Source organism: Hippichthys cyanospilos, chromosome 12 (assembly GCF_059441005.1).
Source record: "Hippichthys cyanospilos isolate Australia breed blue-spotted pipefish chromosome 12, RoL_Hcya_1.0, whole genome shotgun sequence".
NCBI classification, from domain to species: Eukaryota; Metazoa; Chordata; class Actinopteri; order Syngnathiformes; family Syngnathidae; genus Hippichthys; species Hippichthys cyanospilos.
In genome coordinates, this window is record NC_142380.1 from 18,506,220 (window position 1) to 18,527,784 (window position 21,565).

At 39.7% G+C, this 21,565-nt stretch overlaps 1 protein-coding gene across 7 annotated transcripts in view; it reads left to right on the plus strand.

The window, feature by feature from the left end:
* LOC148415208 (voltage-gated inwardly rectifying potassium channel KCNH6-like) overlaps window positions 1-21,192 on the plus strand; it is a 71,093-nt gene extending 49,901 nt beyond the window's left edge. For 3 of the 7 annotated variants that reach the window (XM_088429037.1, XM_088429038.1, XM_088429042.1), the window contains 13 exons: window positions 109-263; window positions 346-587; window positions 757-956; window positions 2,552-2,639; window positions 3,582-3,746; window positions 3,997-4,118; window positions 4,383-4,454; window positions 4,645-4,741; window positions 5,433-5,535; window positions 6,042-6,184; window positions 9,390-9,633; window positions 13,085-13,598; window positions 17,511-21,192. In XM_088429037.1, coding sequence (XP_088285163.1) covers window positions 109-263; window positions 346-587; window positions 757-956; window positions 2,552-2,639; window positions 3,582-3,746; window positions 3,997-4,118; window positions 4,383-4,454; window positions 4,645-4,741; window positions 5,433-5,535; window positions 6,042-6,184; window positions 9,390-9,633; window positions 13,085-13,598; window positions 17,511-17,606 — 2,241 coding nt within the window. In that variant the 3' untranslated portion in view covers window positions 17,607-21,192. Of the gene's footprint in view, window positions 1-108; window positions 264-345; window positions 588-756; window positions 957-2,551; window positions 2,640-3,581; window positions 3,747-3,996; window positions 4,119-4,382; window positions 4,455-4,644; window positions 4,742-5,388; window positions 5,536-6,041; window positions 6,185-9,389; window positions 9,634-13,084; window positions 13,599-17,510 lie in introns of those variants that run through there. The other 4 variants (XM_088429041.1, XM_088429039.1, XM_088429040.1 and 1 more) reach the window with 4 other exon arrangements.
* Window positions 21,193-21,565: the final 373 nt, after the last annotated feature.

The window sequence follows — 21,565 nt, forward strand, 5'->3', positions numbered from 1 at the left end:
GACAGTGACAAGTTCTCATAGACACACATCAATTTTGCAACTATGGAATAGGATCTGTTTAAAATTGTAATGACTATTTTAGCAGCCGCTTTCTCCTGTTTCTGACAGACAACTACCCTAATTGGCTTACTGAAGACAGCTCGGTTACTGCGTTTGGTCCGGGTAGCCAGGAAGTTGGATCGTTACTCAGAGTACGGTGCAGCAGTTCTCTTCCTTCTCATGTGCACTTTTGCACTCATTGCACACTGGCTCGCCTGCATTTGGTAGCTCATTCTGTTTTCATTCTGCATTTTTTTTAAATCAAATGTATTTGTGTTTATTTTATTAAGTGCCATTTAATCACAGGTATGCGATAGGAAATGTGGAGCGGTCGACCTCTGCTGGGATTGGCTGGTTGGACACTCTGGCAGACCAGCTGGGAAGACCATACAATGACTCCCTCATGGGATCTGGTCCTTCCATACGGGATAAATACGTCACAGCTCTATATTTCACTTTTAGTAGTCTGACCAGTGTAGGTTTTGGCAATGTGTCCCCAAACACCAACTCTGAAAAGATCTTCTCAATATCTGTTATGCTTATTGGCGGTGAGTCCCACTAAATTTCCTAGATCTGTTGCATATCACATTACTTTAAATTGCTTTTCAAAATTTCCACACATTTTAAAATGTGCTATATGCATATTGCAATATGCATTTGGTCTTGATTTCCACCAACTTGTTTAAGAAGAAGCTGTGTGTGTTTTCTCCTCAACAGCTCTGATGTACGCTAGTATATTTGGCAACGTGTCAGCCATTATTCAAAGGCTGTACTCAGGTACAGCACGTTACCATGCTCAGATGATGCGAGTTCGAGAGTTCATCCGGTTCCACCAAATTCCCAACCCTTTGAGACAGAGGCTAGAGGAATACTTCCAACATGCGTGGTCCTATACAAATGGAATAGATATGACAGCGGTGAGTACTGTGTGTGTGTCTGTGTGTGTGTGTTTGTGTATAAATAAATGGTAAATGGATTTTCACTTATATGGCGCTTTTCTACCTTGGGTACTCAAAGCGCTTTACACTAACTAGTCATTTACCTACTGATGATGCAGCATCAGGAGCAATTTGGGGATCAGTGTCTCCCTCAAGGACACGTCGACATGGTTTCAATAGTCGGGGGTTCAAACCTACCTACAGCCTCTCAGCTGGGAAATGACTACTCTACCACCGAGCCATAAAATGTGTATATATATATATATATATATATATATATATATATATATATATATATATATATATATATATATATATATATATATACATTTATATGAAATGAAGCAGGAGATAATAAAAAAAAATACGAAGGAGGCACACGCATATTTAACCTTGCTAGTGAGTATGGCCGTAACCGCTCAGCAATCTTCTAATGGCAAGACTTTCCTTGCCAGGGGACGGACATCGGTCAACACCAAAATGGAGAGGCTTCTTCTATTATGGATTAAAGAGAAGGAAATCGCCGGTGATCTGTTCTAGTTTGAGGAATGTACTGTATGTATGTATGTGTGTATATATATATATATATATATATATATATATATATATATATATATATATATATATATATACAGTGGTACCTCGGTACTCGACCGTCTCTATACTCGACCAAATCTGTGCTCGACCAAAAAATTCAAGTAGAAAATGCATCGGACCTCGAACAGATTTTCGGTTCTCGACTAGCCGAGCCGACCCGAACACGCTCCTCGGCCCTTCTCGGCCAGCGGGTAAGCGCCAGTTCAATTCAGACCGCCAGCGGAGTCAGACGTACGCAGTTTGTTCGAGTATTTCTTCCCGGATTTAAACTTTTTTGTGTTGCTGTAGCCCTTAATAATGGCTCCAAAGAAAGACAGTGATAAGGTGAAGGCAAAGAGGAAAACAGTGAGGACCACTATTGAATTGAAGAAGGAAATTATAGCAAAATATGAAAGTGGTGTACGAGTGTCCAACCTCGCGTCGCAGTTACCTAGCGTAAACATGGAAGGGGATTCCCCTTCCAAGGAGTAACCCCCCCTCCCGATCTCTCCACATCCATTCCTTTATGCCATCAACCACTCTCCAAAACGTAAGTAAATTATACAAAATGGTTTATAATGCTTTATTTATCTTTATCATGTACTGCTTGTGCACATTTACTTGTGCACACATACTTTCCATTATTTCTTAAGGGAAAATTGGTTTCGGTGTTCGAACAAATCGGTGCTCGACCACCACCTCAGAACGGATTATGGTCGAGTACTGAGGTACCACTGTATATATATACTGTATATATATATATATATATATATATATATATATATATATATATATATATATATATATGTATATATATATATATATATATATTTACAGTATATATGTGTGTGTGTGTGTTTATGTATAACCCTTAAGTTGAACCAAGTGATTTTGCAATTCTCTTATGGAGAAATAATAAACACTATAATAAACACAATAAACACAGCAACCTACAAGGCAGTAAAACTTTTTTTTTTTTATTTGCCTGTGTCCTCCAGGTTCTAAAGGGGTTCCCAGAGTGTCTTCAGGCAGATATTTGTCTCCACCTGAACAGATCTCTGTTGCAGAATTGCAAAGCATTCAAAGGTGTTTCTCTTTCTTTTGAATTACAGTGGAGCCCCGGTCTACGATGTCCCTGCCTTCTGTTTTTTTTCAGCTTACGATGTGCCCTGCGACGTTTTTTCGTCCCCTCTTTACTGTTTTTTTCTTTTTTTTTTCCCACTTTACAACACAAACAACTGTCATGGCCCTAGGGGTTGGCTGTATTTGTGTTGTTTTGTCTCCATCTTCAGGCATTTATAAGTAATTGCTCTTATTTTCTGGCCCTGTCATACTGCCTGCGCTGCAACGCTCACTCAGATGCTGGTCTACTATTGGTCTGCATCAAGACTCCCTAAGATACTGGTCTGCTATTGGTCGGCATCACGGTCAAAAGGGTGGCATGCTACGGACTGGATCTCGTCTTGAGTACTTAAAATAACTATTTATTGTGCATTGAATGGGTTAGCCATGGGTCCCAAGATTGCTAGTGATGTTAAAGAGAAAAGTAAGAAGATGATTTATATGGAAACATAGCTGGAGATAATCAAGAAATACAGAAAAGGCTAAGCAGGCTAGGCTACCCTCACTAGGGAATATGGCCATAAGAAGCTTGTCACATGAAGCTAAATAAATTATTTTAATATAGTTTATTTATGATGTTTAATTGAATACACGTATATTACATATAAGTAGCACTTACTATACTATTTTGATACCAATTTTTAATATGTATATACCATTTTGATGTTTTTACCTGGGGTTTTACATGCATTAGCAAATTAACATAAGTTTGGATTGCCCGCCATACGACAAATTCGCATTACGATCCCAACCGCGTAACGAGTTAATCTCGTAAACCGAGGGCCCACTGTATTATGTTTTGGCACATTGTAACACAAAAATAAACCCATGTTTATTTCACATTGTTATCTCTAAACTTTTAAAATGCTGCTGAACATAATGTCATTGTGTGGTTTGGGGTGTTAGGCTCTACTCAGGGCTGTCTGAGGGCATTGGCCATGAGATTTAAGACCACACACGCTCCACCTGGTGATACCCTTGTTCATGCTGGAGATTTGATATCAGCTCTGTACTTCATCTCAAGGGGATCTATAGAGATCCTGAGAGGTGATGTGGTGGTTGCCATACTAGGTGAGTGATTGTTTAGCTGACACATTATGTATTTTTGGAGTGTACAAGCCTAGTCTGTAGTTTTCACTTTGCAGTGTAATATGATAGCAACAACATAATTCATTCATTTAATGAGCGGATACCCTGCTAGTCGCAAGTTGATAGGGCCTAGGCCAATTGGCAAAATCCCTTACTCTCTAAATCCAAGGATGCCAAGCTCCAAGTATGTGAGGGTTCACTAACTTATGAACTTTCTCTCTACCTTTTTCAGGAAAGAATGATATATTTGGGGAGCCAATCAATCTTTGTGCTCTACCAGGGAAATCCAGTGCAGATGTCAGGGCTCTCACCTACTGTGATCTTCACAAAATACATAGAGATGATATGCTCGAGGTTTGATGTGTTCCCACATTTACAGATATTTCTGCTTTTTTATTTTACAAACACCTATGAAATAGAACAATCTAAAGTGAATGGAGAGGTTTTCTTTCTCTCTCTTGGAATTTAATATATATATATATATATATATATATATATATATATATATATATATATATATATATATATATATATATATATATATATATATATATATATATATATATATATATAATGCAGTCGACAACACAGAGCTAACACAATGTATTGTGTTTGTAGGTTTTGGACATGTATCCAGAATTTTGTGAATATTTCTGGTCCAATTTAGAGATCACCTTCAACCTCAGAGACGTATGTTTGTCATTTGAAAACCAATACATCACTTTTTTTTGTAAAATTTGAACAAGTATACAACGGAAAATTGTTTTCTGTAACTATAGCATAAACAAAAGGCATAGTACACTGTATTATCAGCTGTTTAATACATCCCAGTTTGGGCAATCAAATATAAAGTCTTTTTACAGTCCTTCTTTATGTGTAGGTAAATAATGAACCTGCTGGACTATTAAGTGGAGAAGAATCAGACTGTGAGGCCCAAGTCCAATGGAAAAAACAGAGGCTCTGTTCGACTCATTCAGGTCTTCATCGATTTTTTTTTCCTTTTTTTTTTTTCTTATTTGTTCTTTTTTTTAGCCTGCCTGTTAAGCCACTATATTGTAGCCAAAGCCAAACGTTTTGAGGAAGTCAGCTAATACTGAAAAATGAATTGGACTTATGGTACAAGTTACATATGACACTGCATACACCTTTATTTTGAAGTTCTTGTGGAAGCATAGTCACGACAAGACTCAACCATTTTGATAATCTTTGGTTCTTAGAGTGCGGAAGTTGTGTCATCAACACGGTGCTTACGGTGCTGTTATGAAATCAGCCATGTTACACGGTGTTGTTTGGAAATGAAGTTCAAACTGTTCAAACAACAATCAAGCATTGGCTGACGTTTTTTTTTTCTTGATTGACGTTCATTTTTGGGGGATTTGTTTTTTCAGTTCGTTTTCATGGGGGCTACTGAAGTAGTTAAGCAGTGGAGTGGTAGAACGCACCCCTGCCCTAGTGTATATTTGTTTCAACTGTCATTGTAATTAATTTCCATTGTTTTCTCTTAAAAAACTGAGGTATGGTAGCTGTTCTAATAAAGGGTTCTATTTTGTTTTTTTTGTACACTGTATCTAATCAAAACAGAAACTGAAATATAATTTTCTTTTCATTCATTTTCTTTCATTAGTTTCCATGGCAAATTCACATAATCTACTTGTGACCTACTGATAGGTGACTCCAGGAGACCTCAAGCAGCCTACACATGCATTCGAAGGCACAGTAATTGGGATTACTATGAACCTGGCTACAACAAAGACGATCATAAACATACACTGTAAGATGTGAACCATTTATTAAATTTTTCCAATGCGCAAGACCACTCAGCAATTCTTTTTTTTTTCTTTTTGAAATACTTTTGCATGTGACATTATTTCAGACCTCATTCTAGTCTCTGACTTGTATTCTTTCTCAGCTACTGTAATTTCACATATGGTAATGCAATATATGTCACAATTTCTGCCTGTTGTCTTTTTGAAAGAGCCGAGTCACAAGACAAAGCGCATTTTAGCAGTTGATAGAAATTCACATCCTGACCTTGATAAGGCATTCATTTAGAGGTTCTTTAAATAATCATTAATTTTATGAACAACTCAACACTTGAAACTCAGCATAGCACACTTCAACGTGCTCAGCCAGTATTTCATGTGTTATTTCCAGTATTGCATATCTCCTACTCCAGAAGGTACATACCTTCTAGAGTGGAGCACATGCTACACTGACTTCTTGGTGTTTTCAAATTTTGCAGTCATGGTATATGTCCTGTCATTCATTTCACTGCAGATACAGTCAAGTGTTCCCCGGTGAAATTGAGGATGATTCTGAGTTAGCCAACTCAAGTCACATCTCAATGGTTGACACTGCTGCCACAACAACCAGGTGTCCTGAAAGTGACATGAGAAAGAAGACCCATAATTCTTCAAGAGGCATGTATAATGTTTAAAGTACAAGTAACATGGGTGCTCCCATTCCCTATAGATTCCCCACCTGTGGGAGGGGCCATAGAGGTCGAGTTCTGTGCGAGCTGTGCAGTGGGCAAAAGGTGGGAACATTGACCATCCGATCCCCAGCTGTAACTCGTTCTTTGGACATGGAATGTCACCTAGTCGTACTTGCCTCCATACACAGCTTGGGTCATGTACTAGTCCTCTTGAGAAGGGTTAAACACTCTTCCCCTCTGGATTTGTGAGAGGTCCAGAGCAGGTGTGTGCATACTAATTGCCCCTCGGCTGTACATTGGAGTTCACACCGATTGACAAGAGGGTAGCCTTCCTCCACCTTCAGGTAAGAGGCTGGAGTCAGGTCCAGAGTGTTATTTGTGCTTTTGCGCCAAACACCGTTTCAGTAAAGACTCAAATGGTAGAGGAGGGATGCCAGTCTGACCTGGCAGGTGGTCCTGCCGTGGTGACTGTTTTCATACCCATTGGTGGATACCAGCAGTAAGAGATACCACCAAGCTGAAAAAAGTAGTTGTATCAGGTCTTTACGGACTTTGGAACTTCAGAGGTAGCTGGCGGGTTCTGGCTGGTGAAACGGAATGTGACTGACAGTCAGGGCCAAAACCCGTGTGTGGATGGAGTTCAGTGAGGCCATGGAAATGATTTCTGGATGGCTTATTGGAAACTCTGGTCCACCATTCACCGCCTCAGGAGGGTGAATCAGTGCACTATTACCACTGGGTATGGTGGTGATGTGGCACTGCTGACCTAAATTTGGACGGCGTGAGCCAGTGAATAGAATACTACAAAGACCTCATTTATTTGACCGGCATGTATTCCTCTGAGGAAGCAGAGTTTGGAAACTTGGAGGTGGGCTCTACTATTTCTGTTAAAATCTCTACAGCGACAGAGACCCTGGCATGGATGAGAACCATCTGGAGTTCCCAAAAGCACTAGATCAAGGATGGGCAAACTACAGCCCGAGGACCGTTGGTTTTATAGTCCGGCCCACCAATGATGGCACAGAATTAAGGTTTGGTTTGAATGATTCCATTCATTTCATTTTGACTTGTTTTGACAGACATTCCAACATTGGCTTAGCATGCAGGCTTAGCAAAACACCTTTATTCCAGCAACTACTATCCAAGAAGCCAACAAGACAAGTTATTTACTGCCATTCAAACTAGCAAAAGGCAGCAAGCCTTTACCGGAAGTGGTGTTCCTTAAAGAGTGCGAGGTAGAGACTTCCAAGTATTATATGTGCTGAGAGCAAGAACAAATTTGGGGGGGCATCATGCAGGTCACTGACTTGCTTTATTGGAGTAGTTGAAAAACACTTAAATAGCAAGCTAAACAATAAAGCGGCATAATTTTCATTATATTCTTTGGCACTGACAAAAGCAATGACATATAAAGAACACTGATCATTTCGAGATAATGGAAGACGTTTTGAAAATGGAATTCCAGAAAGGAAAAACATGGGGAGAGGACTTTTTTTAACAGCATATCAATGGTCATTCAGAGGCAGAGAGGAGAGGACTTATGTAACAGTGTATCAATGGTCATGCAAAGGCAAAAGTTACCTTGGAGTACGCTTGTCAACATTACCACAGATGGATCACTAAATCTGACAGGAAAAATGTTGGGAAGCTCTTAGAGGTAATGTTGCTACACTGCATAATTCACTCGGAATCACTTTGTAAAATTGTCTTGCAGGGTGACCACATTGTGAAACCTGTTTACTTTAATCAAGCGAGGGGACTTCACTATCACCAGTTTATCTTTTTCTCAAAGAAACTAACACTGGTCACACAACGTTACCATACCATTCTAATGCCCACTGGTAATGTTAAAGAAAAGTATGTCCACATGTTTAGGAGGTCAAACAGGAGATTATTTCACTTTTGGAGCTACTTGAAAATACTGACAATTTTCCAGATTTGAATGACACAAGTTAGCTTTGAGTGTTATGAATGATGAACACCTCAGGTCTGTTCTGAGAATTGCTACAACAGGATTATCTCTAGACTTTGATGCACTGGCTTGAATGCGTGATCAACAAAACTTTTCTCAATCAAAAGTATATGTTATTACCTTAATACTTTATCTATGTTTGATATGTAGGTACTGTTAATAAATGCAGTATTTTAAAATGTATTGTATCTTGTTGCTGTCCCGGTCCGGCTGTCAAATTTTAAAAGTCAATGGGGCCCCTGAACCAAAACGTTTGCCCACCCCTGCTTTAGATGTTGGGGGCTGTCTTAGTTGACATGCCTTCTACAGTATAGCATGGACAATGAGGATAGTACCCCTGGATTGCCAGACTGCAGTGGTGATCTCCCTTTTTAAGAAGGGGACTAGAGGGTGCATACTAAGTATAAAGAGATTGGGGCTTTAGGGTAAAGTCTATTCAGGCATGCTGGAGAGGATGGTCTGTCGGGAAGTCAAACATTGAATTCAAAAAGAGAGTTTGTTTTCGTCCCAGCCATGGAACAGTGGACAAGCTTTACACCCTCGGTATGGGATGCATGGGAGTTTGTCCAACCAGTCTATATGTACTTTGTATAATTGGAGTAGGCAGTCGTCCATGTACAGTACTATCTAGAGGGTGCTTCGGGAGTAGAAGGTACCAACCCCCCTGATACGGGCTGTTTGTTTCCTTCACCACCTGTATTAGAGCTGGCAATTTGTGAGGGTAAGGTGCCCAAGATTGACCTTTATCACAGATTCTGTTCATTACCTACGTACAGAAAATTTAGGTGTGGCCAAGGCGTTGATGTGGGTCCTGTTTGCTGGTCCCATCATTGCATCTCAGCTTTTACAGATAATGAGGTGCTGTTGGCTTCTTTAGCCTGTGATCTCCAACTCTCACTGGAGCAGTTCAGAGCCGAGTGTGAAGCAGTTGGAATGAAGGTCAGCCCCTCCAAATCTGAAATATTGTTGCTCAGTTGGAAAATTGGGGCATGCACTGTCTGGGTCAGGGATGTAATCCTGCCCCGAGTAGAAGAGTTTAAGTACCTCGGGGTCTTAAGGTTCAAGGTGTACCCTGCTTACTGCCCAAAAACTGCTGGTATAGGCTAACTACCACGACCGTTGTGAGGATAAGAGGCTTGGAAGATGCATGGTCTTATCTTTGCTGTTACTGAAGTTCTCCAATGTTGTATGCATAACTATATCTATTATGCTTTTTCAGGAGTGTCCAAAATGTTTACATTCTGGGGATCAGAAGATCAAGAGGAGCAAAAATATGAGGAGGTTCCTTGCATTCGCAGCCTTCCTTCACCCCCTCCTCAGCGTCATTCTTTACAGGCATCAGAGCCGTCCTCTTCACGCTTCAATTATTCCAGCACACCTATTTTTCCTCTCCCTCCCATCGTTCAGGTACAAAAGAAAGGATTAGAAAAGAAATTGGAGACATTGCAGCAGCAACTTACCAGGTAAGCTCCAAGATTCTCGACCAGGTTTTTCAAAAGTGACACATACAAACATCAAAATTAATACATTGAAGAGTATTGGACCGAGAAAAAGCTTAAATATTAGTACAGTTCTATTTACTGTACTGTAGGTTCAGACATTCAATCTGTTCTTGAGTATTCGTCTTTTTAATTCCTCATGCAGCACATGTAGCACAATGATTCTGCCAGACAAGTTTAAACTCAGTAAGAAGATTTTGACTACCTTTTTTTTTTTATTAAGGACAGCAGGAGGCGTTGCATTTACCATTGTCCGTAGCTGTAACATACATTGCAGCCTCCGGAGAGATTCCACCCCCTCATGTAAGATAATTTAATGATAACTAGACCTACTATTATATTTTAAACATACCGTTGGTCGTTAAGAACACATTTATTTGCAAGTTTTTTAAATTTTAGTAATTTCATTTATTCCTTTTTAATGAAAATTGGTCTAAATCTGTCCCTTTAATGCATTCTGTCATCACTTTATTTCATTGTCAATACAGGAATGTTGATTGTAAAAAAAAAAGAAAAAATCCACATATTGTTTGAAAGTCATTAATATAAATTAGAAATGGGTCCGCAAGGGTGGCACAGATGCATAAATCCAAAGGACAGACTCATGCAATAACATGAAGTCGTGAAGATGTCATAGTCGTGCAAACGAGAGTTGAGTTCAAAACACCTAGCACTACAAGTTTTCAATTCGTAAACTCAACATTCATAAGAAACCAATTCAAACTCAACACAATTTTTAGTCAGTTGTTAACTACGCGTATGTCTTTTTGACTCCATAATGGGGAGAGTGCACTCCATTATAATTAGGTAGGAAATGTTGTGAGAGACCAAGGCTGACGTGAACAGCCTTGCTGCACTTTTATTCATAAGTTCTTTCCAGCATGGTATAGTGACAATCTTTTCCTGCAGGAGAAGTTCTCAATGTAAATCACACAGTGTTTTTTTTTTTTTTTTAGATTGATGCCCTTTTTTTCGACAATGAACAAAATCAGCTAAAACGTAACTTGTTCGTATGAAGGGGAGCATCTATATTACATAGGTAGTGCTGCGTCAACAGGAAGCTGGCATGTTTCGCCACCATATGTCTTTGACAGATTCCCCAAGTAGAAGAACAATGTGAACTTAGTTTAGTAGTAGAAGGCTTATGAGGTGTAGTCTCCCTGTGACACCATTGTGTGTGTGTGCACTTCAAAATCTCTCTGTTCTTTAGTTCAGTGGTTCTCAAAGTCGGGTCCTCGGACCCCCAGAGGTCCATGGTCTGAATGCAGGGCGTCAGAAATAATTTGGGTGTTGTGGAAATTATTTAGATTGTCTCTGAACAGTAACCGATTTGGGCCTCCTTTGGCTTAGCATTTGTTTTATAGCGCTGCCTCTGGCCACTGTTGATAATGTATTTTGTGGGAGCAATTGGTGGACCTGTTGGCATGCACGCGTTGTTCCTTCTCTTTGTGTGATCTGGCCAACAAGTGTCTGTGCGTGATGTTTTTTTTGTTGGAATGTTGTCATTTATGCTAATATGGCCAAAATTAGTTTTTTATTGGTCCAACCTGTGATTATAGATAACATGCTAGCTAATGTTAGCTTTTATCTTGAGCGTGTTATATAGTGTTACATTGTATGTGTTTAGCTTGTTAGCATTTTCAATTGTGCTAGGTAGTTCCTTTTGGCAAATGTTAACATATGAAAATGTTTTGCATTGATAATAATACTCATTGGCATCCAAAAGTTTTGTAGTGAAAAGAATATCATTTGTAATTCAGTTACATGACTGATTTAATCCACGCAATTTGTGTACATTGTTGCACAAGGGCACCTGAGTTATGTTTGGTGTATTTTCGGGTTTCTGCAGTGTTCAAGTCATCCATAGTAATTCTAGCCTCCTGACAGGTATGCGTTCCTGAGAAACGCAATAACATCCGTTACCTACTCCTCATCAACGAGCAGTGAATATCATGTTGCGTTTTAATCAATTGGGAATCATACGATTTCAAGTTTTATTTCGTTTTGTTGTACCTTTTGTATGCTAAGTAATTTCCTGCAATTCAAATGAGTCGCTTTTTACGCCATCCACATTGTTGATCTGAACCAAGCATTTTTTTATTTTCCCAAACCACGGAGAGCCGCGATATAAGGATGAAAGAGCCACATACAGCTCTGGAGCCACTGGTTGCAGAGCCCTGACCTAGATAGAAGCTATTGTATCTATATATCTATAGATATATCTATCTATATATCTATATATCTATATCTATCTATCTATCTATCTATCTATCTATCTATCTATCTATCTATCTATCTATATCTATATATATATATATATATATATATATATATATATATAAAATTAATCCAATGTTCCCGCCTGCGGCACAATATATATGAATTGCGGCATCACGAGGGGACGTGTAGAGGAGGGCTGCTAGTTCCCCTTCTATAAGCGAACGCCACACCCCAAAATGGCCAACATGCCGAGGACTCCATTGCCCAGCATGCATCGCAGCCTCAACACTTAAGAAATGGGATAAAAGCAGGCCTGGCTGATTGGGGGTACAGAAAAGACTGGGCAGCAGAGAAAGAGACTCTTGAGACAGGAAAGAAAGAGCTACTGAAGCCAAAACCAGAAAGAAGTGAGAACAGATTTTACCCTTTTTGACTTTGACCCTTTTTGACTACCGTATTGGACTTGACTATAAGGCGGACTGGACTATAAGGCGCACCCCCTATTAATGACATATTTTAAAACTTTTTCAATCACATTATAGTAATACTCAAAGTAATAATAATAAATCAAATAATAACTCTAAGCTCTCAATAGCATAATAACTCAATGTCAATATGACCAACCTTTTTCAACTGTTAACACACAAAAGAAACTTTCATTTCATAATGCTGTTATGTTATGTAAAAATCGGCAGCAACCTTTTTAGGGGAAATTGACCCGGTTAGTTTTAAGGACTTCAGTTTGCAATTTTTATTTTCTAAACTTCAGTGTAGCTGAAAAGTAACAAATATACTTGCTGTCAAATTGAGTGTTGCTGAATAAAAATGGGTTTTTGGCTTTGCTTGAATGATTTTTTGTTTGTTTGTTTCCGTAAACATTTGCAATGGGGGTCCTTGGACAATTTGCTTTCTAAAAGGGGTCCCGGACTCCAAAAAGTTTGAAAACCCCTGTTTGAGTTCACCACTAGATGTTGCCAAATGTTTCACAGTGTAAGTTTAATGTTTTGGTGCTATGAAATAGTTTTCTGTTTTTATGGCAGATGCTATTGTCCACAGTTATATTTGCACTGAAGCTTGATTTGAGAAAAAAACAAAAAACAAAAACAAAAACTGCGTATTGAAACAATCAGAGAGTCCCAGGTATGTGGTATTTTATCTCCAAATCATTGAATTAATTTTGATGTATGTTTTCTAGGTTGGAATTACGCATGTCAGCAGACATTGGGGTTATAATGCAACTGCTTCAGCGACAGATGTCAACATTCCCTCCTTCCTACGATACATCACTAACACCTAGTGTTTCTTCTCTCATTCAATCCCCTACTACTGAGTCCCTCCCCAAGACAATCACAAAAACCTCATCAGCTACTTTTAAACCACATCTATCCACTGAGGAACTACAGCAACAATTTTCAAAATCTCAAATTGTAACATGTGATTCCTCTATCCCACAATTAGCCAATCACCTTCCGCTTCTTGATTCACACATTCAGACTTATTCATTTACTTCTCCCTGCATACAACAGAATATCACTGCCTCTTCACCAACTCCCTCCAACTCCATTCAGTCGACCTTTACTACACATTTTCAAACTCAAGGAAATCTATTTGCGTTTCCGTCTTATTCTTGCTCCCTACTGTCACCCCTTGCTGCCCCAAGCACTGCTCAACCAGCTCCTCAAGTCAGGACGCAAATGATGGCATCGCAGGTATTAATGCATAATCATTATGATGATGGACAATATGTCTATCCATACATACATTTTCTACTGCGTATCCGGGTTCGGTTCACGGAGGCAGCTGCTTCAGCAGAGAAGCCCATAATTCCTTCTGCCCAACCACTTCGTCCTCCTCCTTCAGGATATCCCGAGGCAATCCCAGGCAAACTGAAAGACATAGTCTCTTCAGCGTGTCCTGGGTCTTTCCTGGGGCTTCCTCTCAGAGGCACATGCACGAAACACCTCACCAGGTGCCCAGGAGGCATCCTACGCTGATGCACAATGCTTAACTGACTCCTCCCTACGTGAAGGAGTAGCGGCTAAACTCTGAGCCCTCCCGGCTGACCAAGATTCTCAACCGCTTCATACTCAGCTGTGTGATCGCTCAAATGAGCGTTGGAGATCACATCTTAAGATGAAGCCAACTGTATCACATTAGCCGCAAAAGGCAGAGAATCAAAACTAAGGTTACTAAACCGGAACCCCTCAATGTTTTGACTGTGCTGAGAAATTCTGTCCATAAAAGTAATGAACTAAATCTGTGACAAAGGGCAGTCCAACCCTCGTGCTTTCGTTTGCCTAGTTTCCGGCGTCCTAGGCGCATACATTTTGACAGGGACACGTACATTCAAATCAGCATATGTCCATCGGACGCTTTGTTTTTTTTTTTTTTTTTGTCGACAAAAAGCTGAGTGCTCCGTTGCACCCGGCATGCACTCCACAAAGCAAAGCCCCAAAATGGACACATGGATAAAGCACCAACTTCGGCGGGCCCAGGTCCAATGGAACCAGATTTATGTCCTGTCAAGCTACCACATTTGGCACCCAGTACGTGGCATGCAGTCTCCTAAAAGTTCTGCACCTCAAAGCACATCTCAGGGAACACGGAAGAGCTCACCGACGCCCACCTGCGGCGAGAATTCAATATCCTTCGGCAAGCTCTCCACAATGCAAGCCCCTAAAAGAACCCATGGACCAAGCACCAACTTCCAGTGGGCCCACACCCGTTGATTGTTGTCAGTGCTAATGGTCCTTTTGACCCTGTGCTTTTAGCAGGCTTCCTGTCACAAAAAACCCACTGGAAGTACAAAAGTGTTTACTCATAGCTTTGTCGATAGATTTCACAGTTTATAGCGATGTCAATTTATTAGGGTCAAGCTAACAGAGTTGCATATAGATAACAAGGCAATTAGGCTTCATTCTTGTGGACTGTGTGCCAGCATCTGTAGTTCATCATCCTGCTTATTTTTCATTAACGTTTGGAGTTAGTACTACAAACTACTTTTTAAACTGAAAGAGAGTGCGTTTATCCCCCCTGCTTCACATCATCAGTCCAATTTGAATAAACCTCGCCCATTGTCGCTGGGTATGAACACAACTTGGGGGCCGAGGCCCTCTAGCTCATCACATTACCATAATTACTGTATGTAAGAACACATATGATATAAAAATGTAGATCTGTATTTAAATCAACTCATTTGTATGTTAAAACTTGGCTTATGTAGCTGACAGATATAATCTTCCTTCAGGTTAACATTTATAGGATGCACCCATACTTTTGGCCTTCAATTTTTTGGGGTAAAAAAAGTGTGTCTAACATCACAAAGTTGGGTGGGGTGGCAGCAAAGCTGCCAAACTTTCCCTCACAACCACCCTCTTGGTCCTTGTTATTCACGAGAGAGAGCAGTGCTCGAACAACAGCACATGAAAGAGTTCACTTAAAACAGTTGATTGGTTGGTCGCCATTAGATCCAACCTTAAAAACTAAAAGTCACACATAAAAACACATGCAAATGTCTCTGAAAAGATTAAAAGTCCAAGCTAAAAACACACTGCATGCAGTCGGCGGTCGACGAGGTTCCAGCGAGTCCTCTGCCACCATTCCGGATCGGAGGCCACACACGAGGGTCACCTGTCAAGGGGCAAGAGGAGAAAAAAACAGGCAGCCCACTGGAAAGGGTGGGACAAAAATAGTTCACTGGCCAGGGAACCTCACGGCTTTGTGGCAGAAGCTCCAGCCTCTGCCACTCGCGTAAAAAGGCGTTCCAAGCATTGCTGCCAGGCCAGGCATCAACAGAGGCCTGCCCACTTGCACCTCCAGATGTGTCCACCACTAGCTCTCACTGTAGCTTTTCTTCAGGGCACACGTCCAGTCCAGGCAGCATGCACCAACCTCACCTCTTCCCAAGTGTAGTTCCAACCCTGTTTGCGATAGGCCCATTTTGCCAGCATGCCAGACTTGATTGGCGCTTGTTAGAGTGCCTGTCCATTGGCAATTAAGCACAGGTGTTGAACCCAACAAACCATGTGCATGTGCACAGCACAATGACAAAGTAAAAATCAAAGTCCACTACTTACACTTATATTGGTGCAATTCGGGCAGAGGTACCTAACCTCTGGTTTGCAGCCTGGTACCGGTCCATGGATCAATTGGTACCAGATGGAATGTACCCAAAATAATGAACTAATTCTGTTTCTTAAATTATCCAGGTTTGAAAACTATTTTATTTTTTGAAAAACCTTTTATTTTGAAAACTGAACAGATTCTCTTGGATATGTTTCAGTCACTTGAGTGCCAAAATTTCATTCACAGATAAGTTTAATTGATAAGAAACAGGTGTCTTTGAGAAGGAGGAAAGGCTCAGTCAAAAGTGTTACAGAGTTGTTAGAAGTAAGGAGTAAAATGATGGCGCAGTTAAGCAGATTGCAGTGAATTGGTATTTAATGTTCCTACAACCCAAGAAGACAGTGGAAAAAAGTGGAACAGTGGAAAACAAAGTGATAAACAAATGCAAAAATGTTTATTTTCAGGAATCGAAAAAACATTTAAAAGGAGATAAAAAATCTTAACATTTCACTTGTTCTAGCAAGCCAGCATTCTACCATGCCAACTGGCTTTGTACTCCTCCCTGACAAATGAATCCCATAACCCCTTCAATTACCTCTTAGCTCTTCCTTCTAAGCAAGCCATTTAAGTGATCGTCTAACAGTCTTTAGAGTTTATTATAATAGCATATTAAATGTAACTTGACATATATAATCATATTTACTATGTACAAACCTTTGTGAGATTTACTGTAATTAGCTTCACTAAAACAAAACAAATGAATTCAAGAAAGTGTGCAGATATTGTGACGGTGGTTAGGATTAGTCTTTGATCATGTGACCCCCAAGAGCGAGCTACTCAGCGCAACTTCAGGCACAACCCGGAATGTCTCCATTTTGCAGTGCCAAGCCCCACTCCCAGGGACAGCACGCAGGTAAGCGCTCTGGGGTGTAAACATGTGCAGTCGAAGTGTCGCGGGGTGTGGAGTATGCACCTGACACCCAAGCTGATGGTAGGTAGACAGTCCGGCATCAAAGTTGAATGTCCATGCTTCCGAATGCACCACGTGCATGCTGGTGCATCTAGGACAAGCAGTCTAGCGTAGCGTGGCCCATCAGGCACCTGTGTCTGCCACCTTCCGCCAACAGGCAAACGCCAGGCAAGATGTGACAGACTGTCAATGGCACTACGTCACAAAGAGAGAGATGACGAGCCTACAACTTTAAATAAAAAGAAAGCTTTTAACAGACAATACCAGGAGTCCTACTTGAAATAATGATTTCACGCAGTTAGGGCTTCAAGCACTATTTTGTCAACTATTAAACTAAATTAAAACAGTCCTCAAAAAAAATGTCAAACGTTGACCAGTTCATTGTGATCAAAAGATTGGGGACTCCTGAATTAGAGGGTTGTTTTTTTTTTTTTTCTGTGTGAGAGAAATGGCACTGAGTATTAAAATTTGGTAACCCCTGGTCAAGACTACCTGTACAGTAGAAATGTATTTAGAGTGCATATAAAACTTAGTGAATTGACTAGTATTGTTGAGGCCATTTACGGAAATGATCTTGTGTTGACAGGATGGTGACGCCACAAAGGACCAATCAACTCAGCATCAAGCACTGACTCCTCATCTTTGCTCCATCAGTCAGTCAGACTCGAACAGCCCACAGTGAACCATGCTTCAGTAGCCTGAAAAAGTAAAAAAAAAAAAGCACTGGACATTAATTTACTCAGAAGCATCTGCTATTCATATGAATAGAGGAGCCTCATTGGAGCACAAATGTTGTCAGCGAGGATGTACTGTACTTGGATTGAACAATTGCTAATGTTGCAGTTGTAAGGTTTTTTTTCTTGTTTGCCTCAGGAGTTTGAAAAATAAAACAAAAATAAGACCAATGAATGAAATCACTAATTCTATGAAAATAATGAAATAACTCATTCGAGTCATTCAGTGCTGTGAATACAGTAAATATTTGTCCCCTTCCTGAATTCAGTTTTTTTGCATATGAATCACAAGCAAATGTTTATTTTCATCAAACCAATTTATCACAGACAACCCAATGATATACAAAATGCACGATGATTTGATTTAACATGGGCGTAAAAAATACAACTCTCACCTTTTGTGCCAAACTAATCCTCTCCTCCAACCTTGTTAAATCTTAAAACATCTGTAACTAACCACAATTTTGGGAAAGTTCCATTCACACCCAGACCTGAATACCACCACCTTTCTTGAATCAAGAAAATCACTTAAATAGACTATTAGACAAAGTGATTTTGGTTTTAAAATCCCAAGAACAAATGTATCCTGCCACAATCATAAGAAATTACAGAAAAATTATCAGTAAAAAAGTTTCAGTCTGGAAACGGTTACTATGTCGTCTCCAAATCTATGCAGCCACTGTTAGAGCCATCATCCATAAATGCAGAAAACTGGGAACATTCGCAAACCTTCCCAGAAGAGCCAATCGAGACGGTCTGCCAACAGAGATTACACAAAGAGTGTGACAACAACTCTTCCAGGAGGTCACAGAAGAACCTAGAAAAACATGCAAAGGCCTACAGGCCTCTCTGGCCTCAGCCAGACCCACTGTTGTCACAAAAGAATATAATTCTCGTCTCCCATTCCCAAAAAGCACTTTGATGGGAAACATTCTGTGGATGAATAAGTCAAAAGCTGTTAAATCAGGAATAAAAATGGCCCACAGCATTTGATGAAAAGAACATTATACCAAATAGCGTAGTGGAGGCAGTGCAATGGTCTGGGGTTGCTTCCTCAGGACCTAGACAACTTGTTGCGATCTTTGGAAAATTGAATTCTGCTATTTACTGAAATATCCATCCATCAGATTGTGCCCTCAGCCTCAAGTGCTCTTGGATCATGCAGCAGGACAACAACCTACTGTAAATAACAACATAAACAAAACAGCAAGTGCATCTCAGACTGTCTCAGAAAGAACTAAATCAGGTTTTTGGAGTGACTAAATAAAAGTCTGGATTTAAATCCATTTGAGATCCTGTGGTGTGACTTTAAATGGGCTGTGTATGTTAGAAAACCTAATATTAAATATCCTAATATGGCACTGTTGAAAACACACTCACACATACACTCACTTAAATAATAATCAGTTAGGAGCTACATTTTCTATATCGCTGGGAGGTCTCTGATAATATTGGTTTCGTGAATCAAAATCGGTGGCTTGGTGGCGCAGGGAATAGCACATCTGCCTCACAATTAAAAGGGACCCGAGTTCAAATCCGCCATGCTCCGGCCTTCCTGTGTGGAGTTTGCATGTTCTCCCCCAAGCTCGCGTGGGTTCTCTCCGGGCACTCCGGCTTCCTCCACTCTAAAAACATGCATGGCAGGCGAATTGGACATACTAAATTGTTCTTAGGTGTGAATGAGGGCATAAATGGCTGTTCGTCTCAAATGCCCTGCAATTGGCTAGCAACCAGTTCAGGATGTCCCCCACCTACTGCCCAAAGCCAGCTGGGATAGGTGCCCACGACCCTTGTGAGGGATGAATGGATGAAATAAAAGCTTTGTGAGTGATAAATATGCAAAAAAAAAAAAACCCCGCCATATATCTATCTAGCTAGCTAGCTATCTGTCTGTCTTTGTCTACTGCGTCTATACTTGTTGTGTGTGCATTTATGTTTGTGATGTACTGTATACTTTCAAAGATAATTTATGGGTTTAGGTCATTATGTGTGAATTATACAGTATGTTGTATAGTTGTAGGTAAATACTAGAGAATACATTAGAAAAAGAGTTTGCCTAGAAGAGCTAAATGTGGTGGGCAGGGTCTCCATTCTGCAAGTGTTTGTTTCTCAAAGGTGTAAATTTAAGGAATTATATGGAATAGATCTGAAAAATGTGAATCATGCCCTTCTTTAGAGAGAGGTTGAAAAAGACCATGTTGTTTATATACATGAATCGTGCATGAAACTTGACATTCTGTAGAAAACTATGAATTAAGAGCTGTGAGTATTTCTGTCTTTATGATGTATTACATTGTTTTACTGTATATATTTTTTCTAGAATTAGAATGTCATGTAATAATTTAACAAAGCCTTTTGTCAAATACGAGTCCGACAATGAATAGAAAGAACTTTGCATTATGGGAGTCCAGCTTAGCCACTCAATTAAGTTTGCAAATGTCATAAGTTGTCTGCTAGCAACCAGTGGTTTGGGGTTCTCAACACAAACATTTCTATTGCACTCTGTTTGCTGCCATTAAAAGGATTCATGAAAAAAACGGGAAATCCACGATGAAACATTGGGCTTTCAGTATTTTCAAAATTGAAAATATTTCCAACTATGAATGGCGGTAAATGAGAGCGACATGGGCTAAACTTGACATCTGCTTGGTGTACCTCTCGACCTCACATTTGCAAGCATTTAGAAGGGAAGGAACAGCATATTAAAAGTTGAAATCTTTTGACAATCTATGCATTTGTTTTTTCTTCTAGTTTTTAGTATGCTTTTCCTTTGATATCTCATCAAAAACATCTACAAGACAGAGCTGGGTCAAAATTTTCCTCCAGTGGTTAAAGATACCTTTACATGTGTAATGTACAGTACATATAACTTTGTAATGGTAGTTAGTGTTTGGCTTTTAAAGATAATCACGGGTATATTAATGTGAATTGTGATTGCGGGGCGACATGGCTCGGTGGTAGAGTAGTCGTCTCCCAGCCGAAAGGCCGTGGGTTCGATCCCCCGCCCATCAAGACCATGTCTAAGTGTACACTGAACCCCCAGTTGCTCCTGATGCTGCGTCATCAGTAGGTAAATGATGAGTTAGTGTAGAGCGCTTTGAGTACCTAAGGTAGAAAAGCGCTATATACTGTAAGTGAAAGTCCATTTACCATTGCTAAACACTTAGCATCAGCAAATTTTGTTGGGTTCTGTTAATGCAAATGTGTAGAAGATAATAAACAACGAGCATTTATAACCACTAATTTCAATTTACATTCAACTTCAGTAAATTATTAAAAACAAAATAAAATATAATACACCTTTAAATTATTGTGTCTGTGTGTGGTGGGCTGTACCATGTTTTATTATATATTGTTTAATTTCTACAATGACTACATGTCCTCTTTCACTACATCTATAAATCTCTTTTGTCTTTCTCAGGTTTCAAAAAGAAAGTCTGATTTTCATGTTTTAATGGCCAACAGAAAGAGTTGGCCTGTACATGTAATGGATAATATTGTGACCAATGTAATAAATAAAAAATGACGTTGGCATTCATAGTGATATTTCTTTTGACACAAAACTTTCCCCAGATGGATGATGACACTGCAACATTAGTAAATATCTGTTTTCAGTTAGAATTGGTGTCTTTTCCGAGAAAAATGCTAAAATATTTACCTATACAAATATTTAAATAGTGTGATGATTTTTTTAATCAAATATGTGAAACAACATTGTTCAAATATCCGTGTTGTACGAGTTATGTTACAGAGTTTTAGTAACTTCTAATTACGCTAAGATCAAGGGTTGGCTGCAGAAATGTGCGTTAAAATGATCGAAATGTTCGTCGTTGACTTGTACTAATATGTTTTATTTTGAAGGTTCAGAAAGGATGCGTACGCCTTTTCTTCAGCTGTCCTTTCGCTT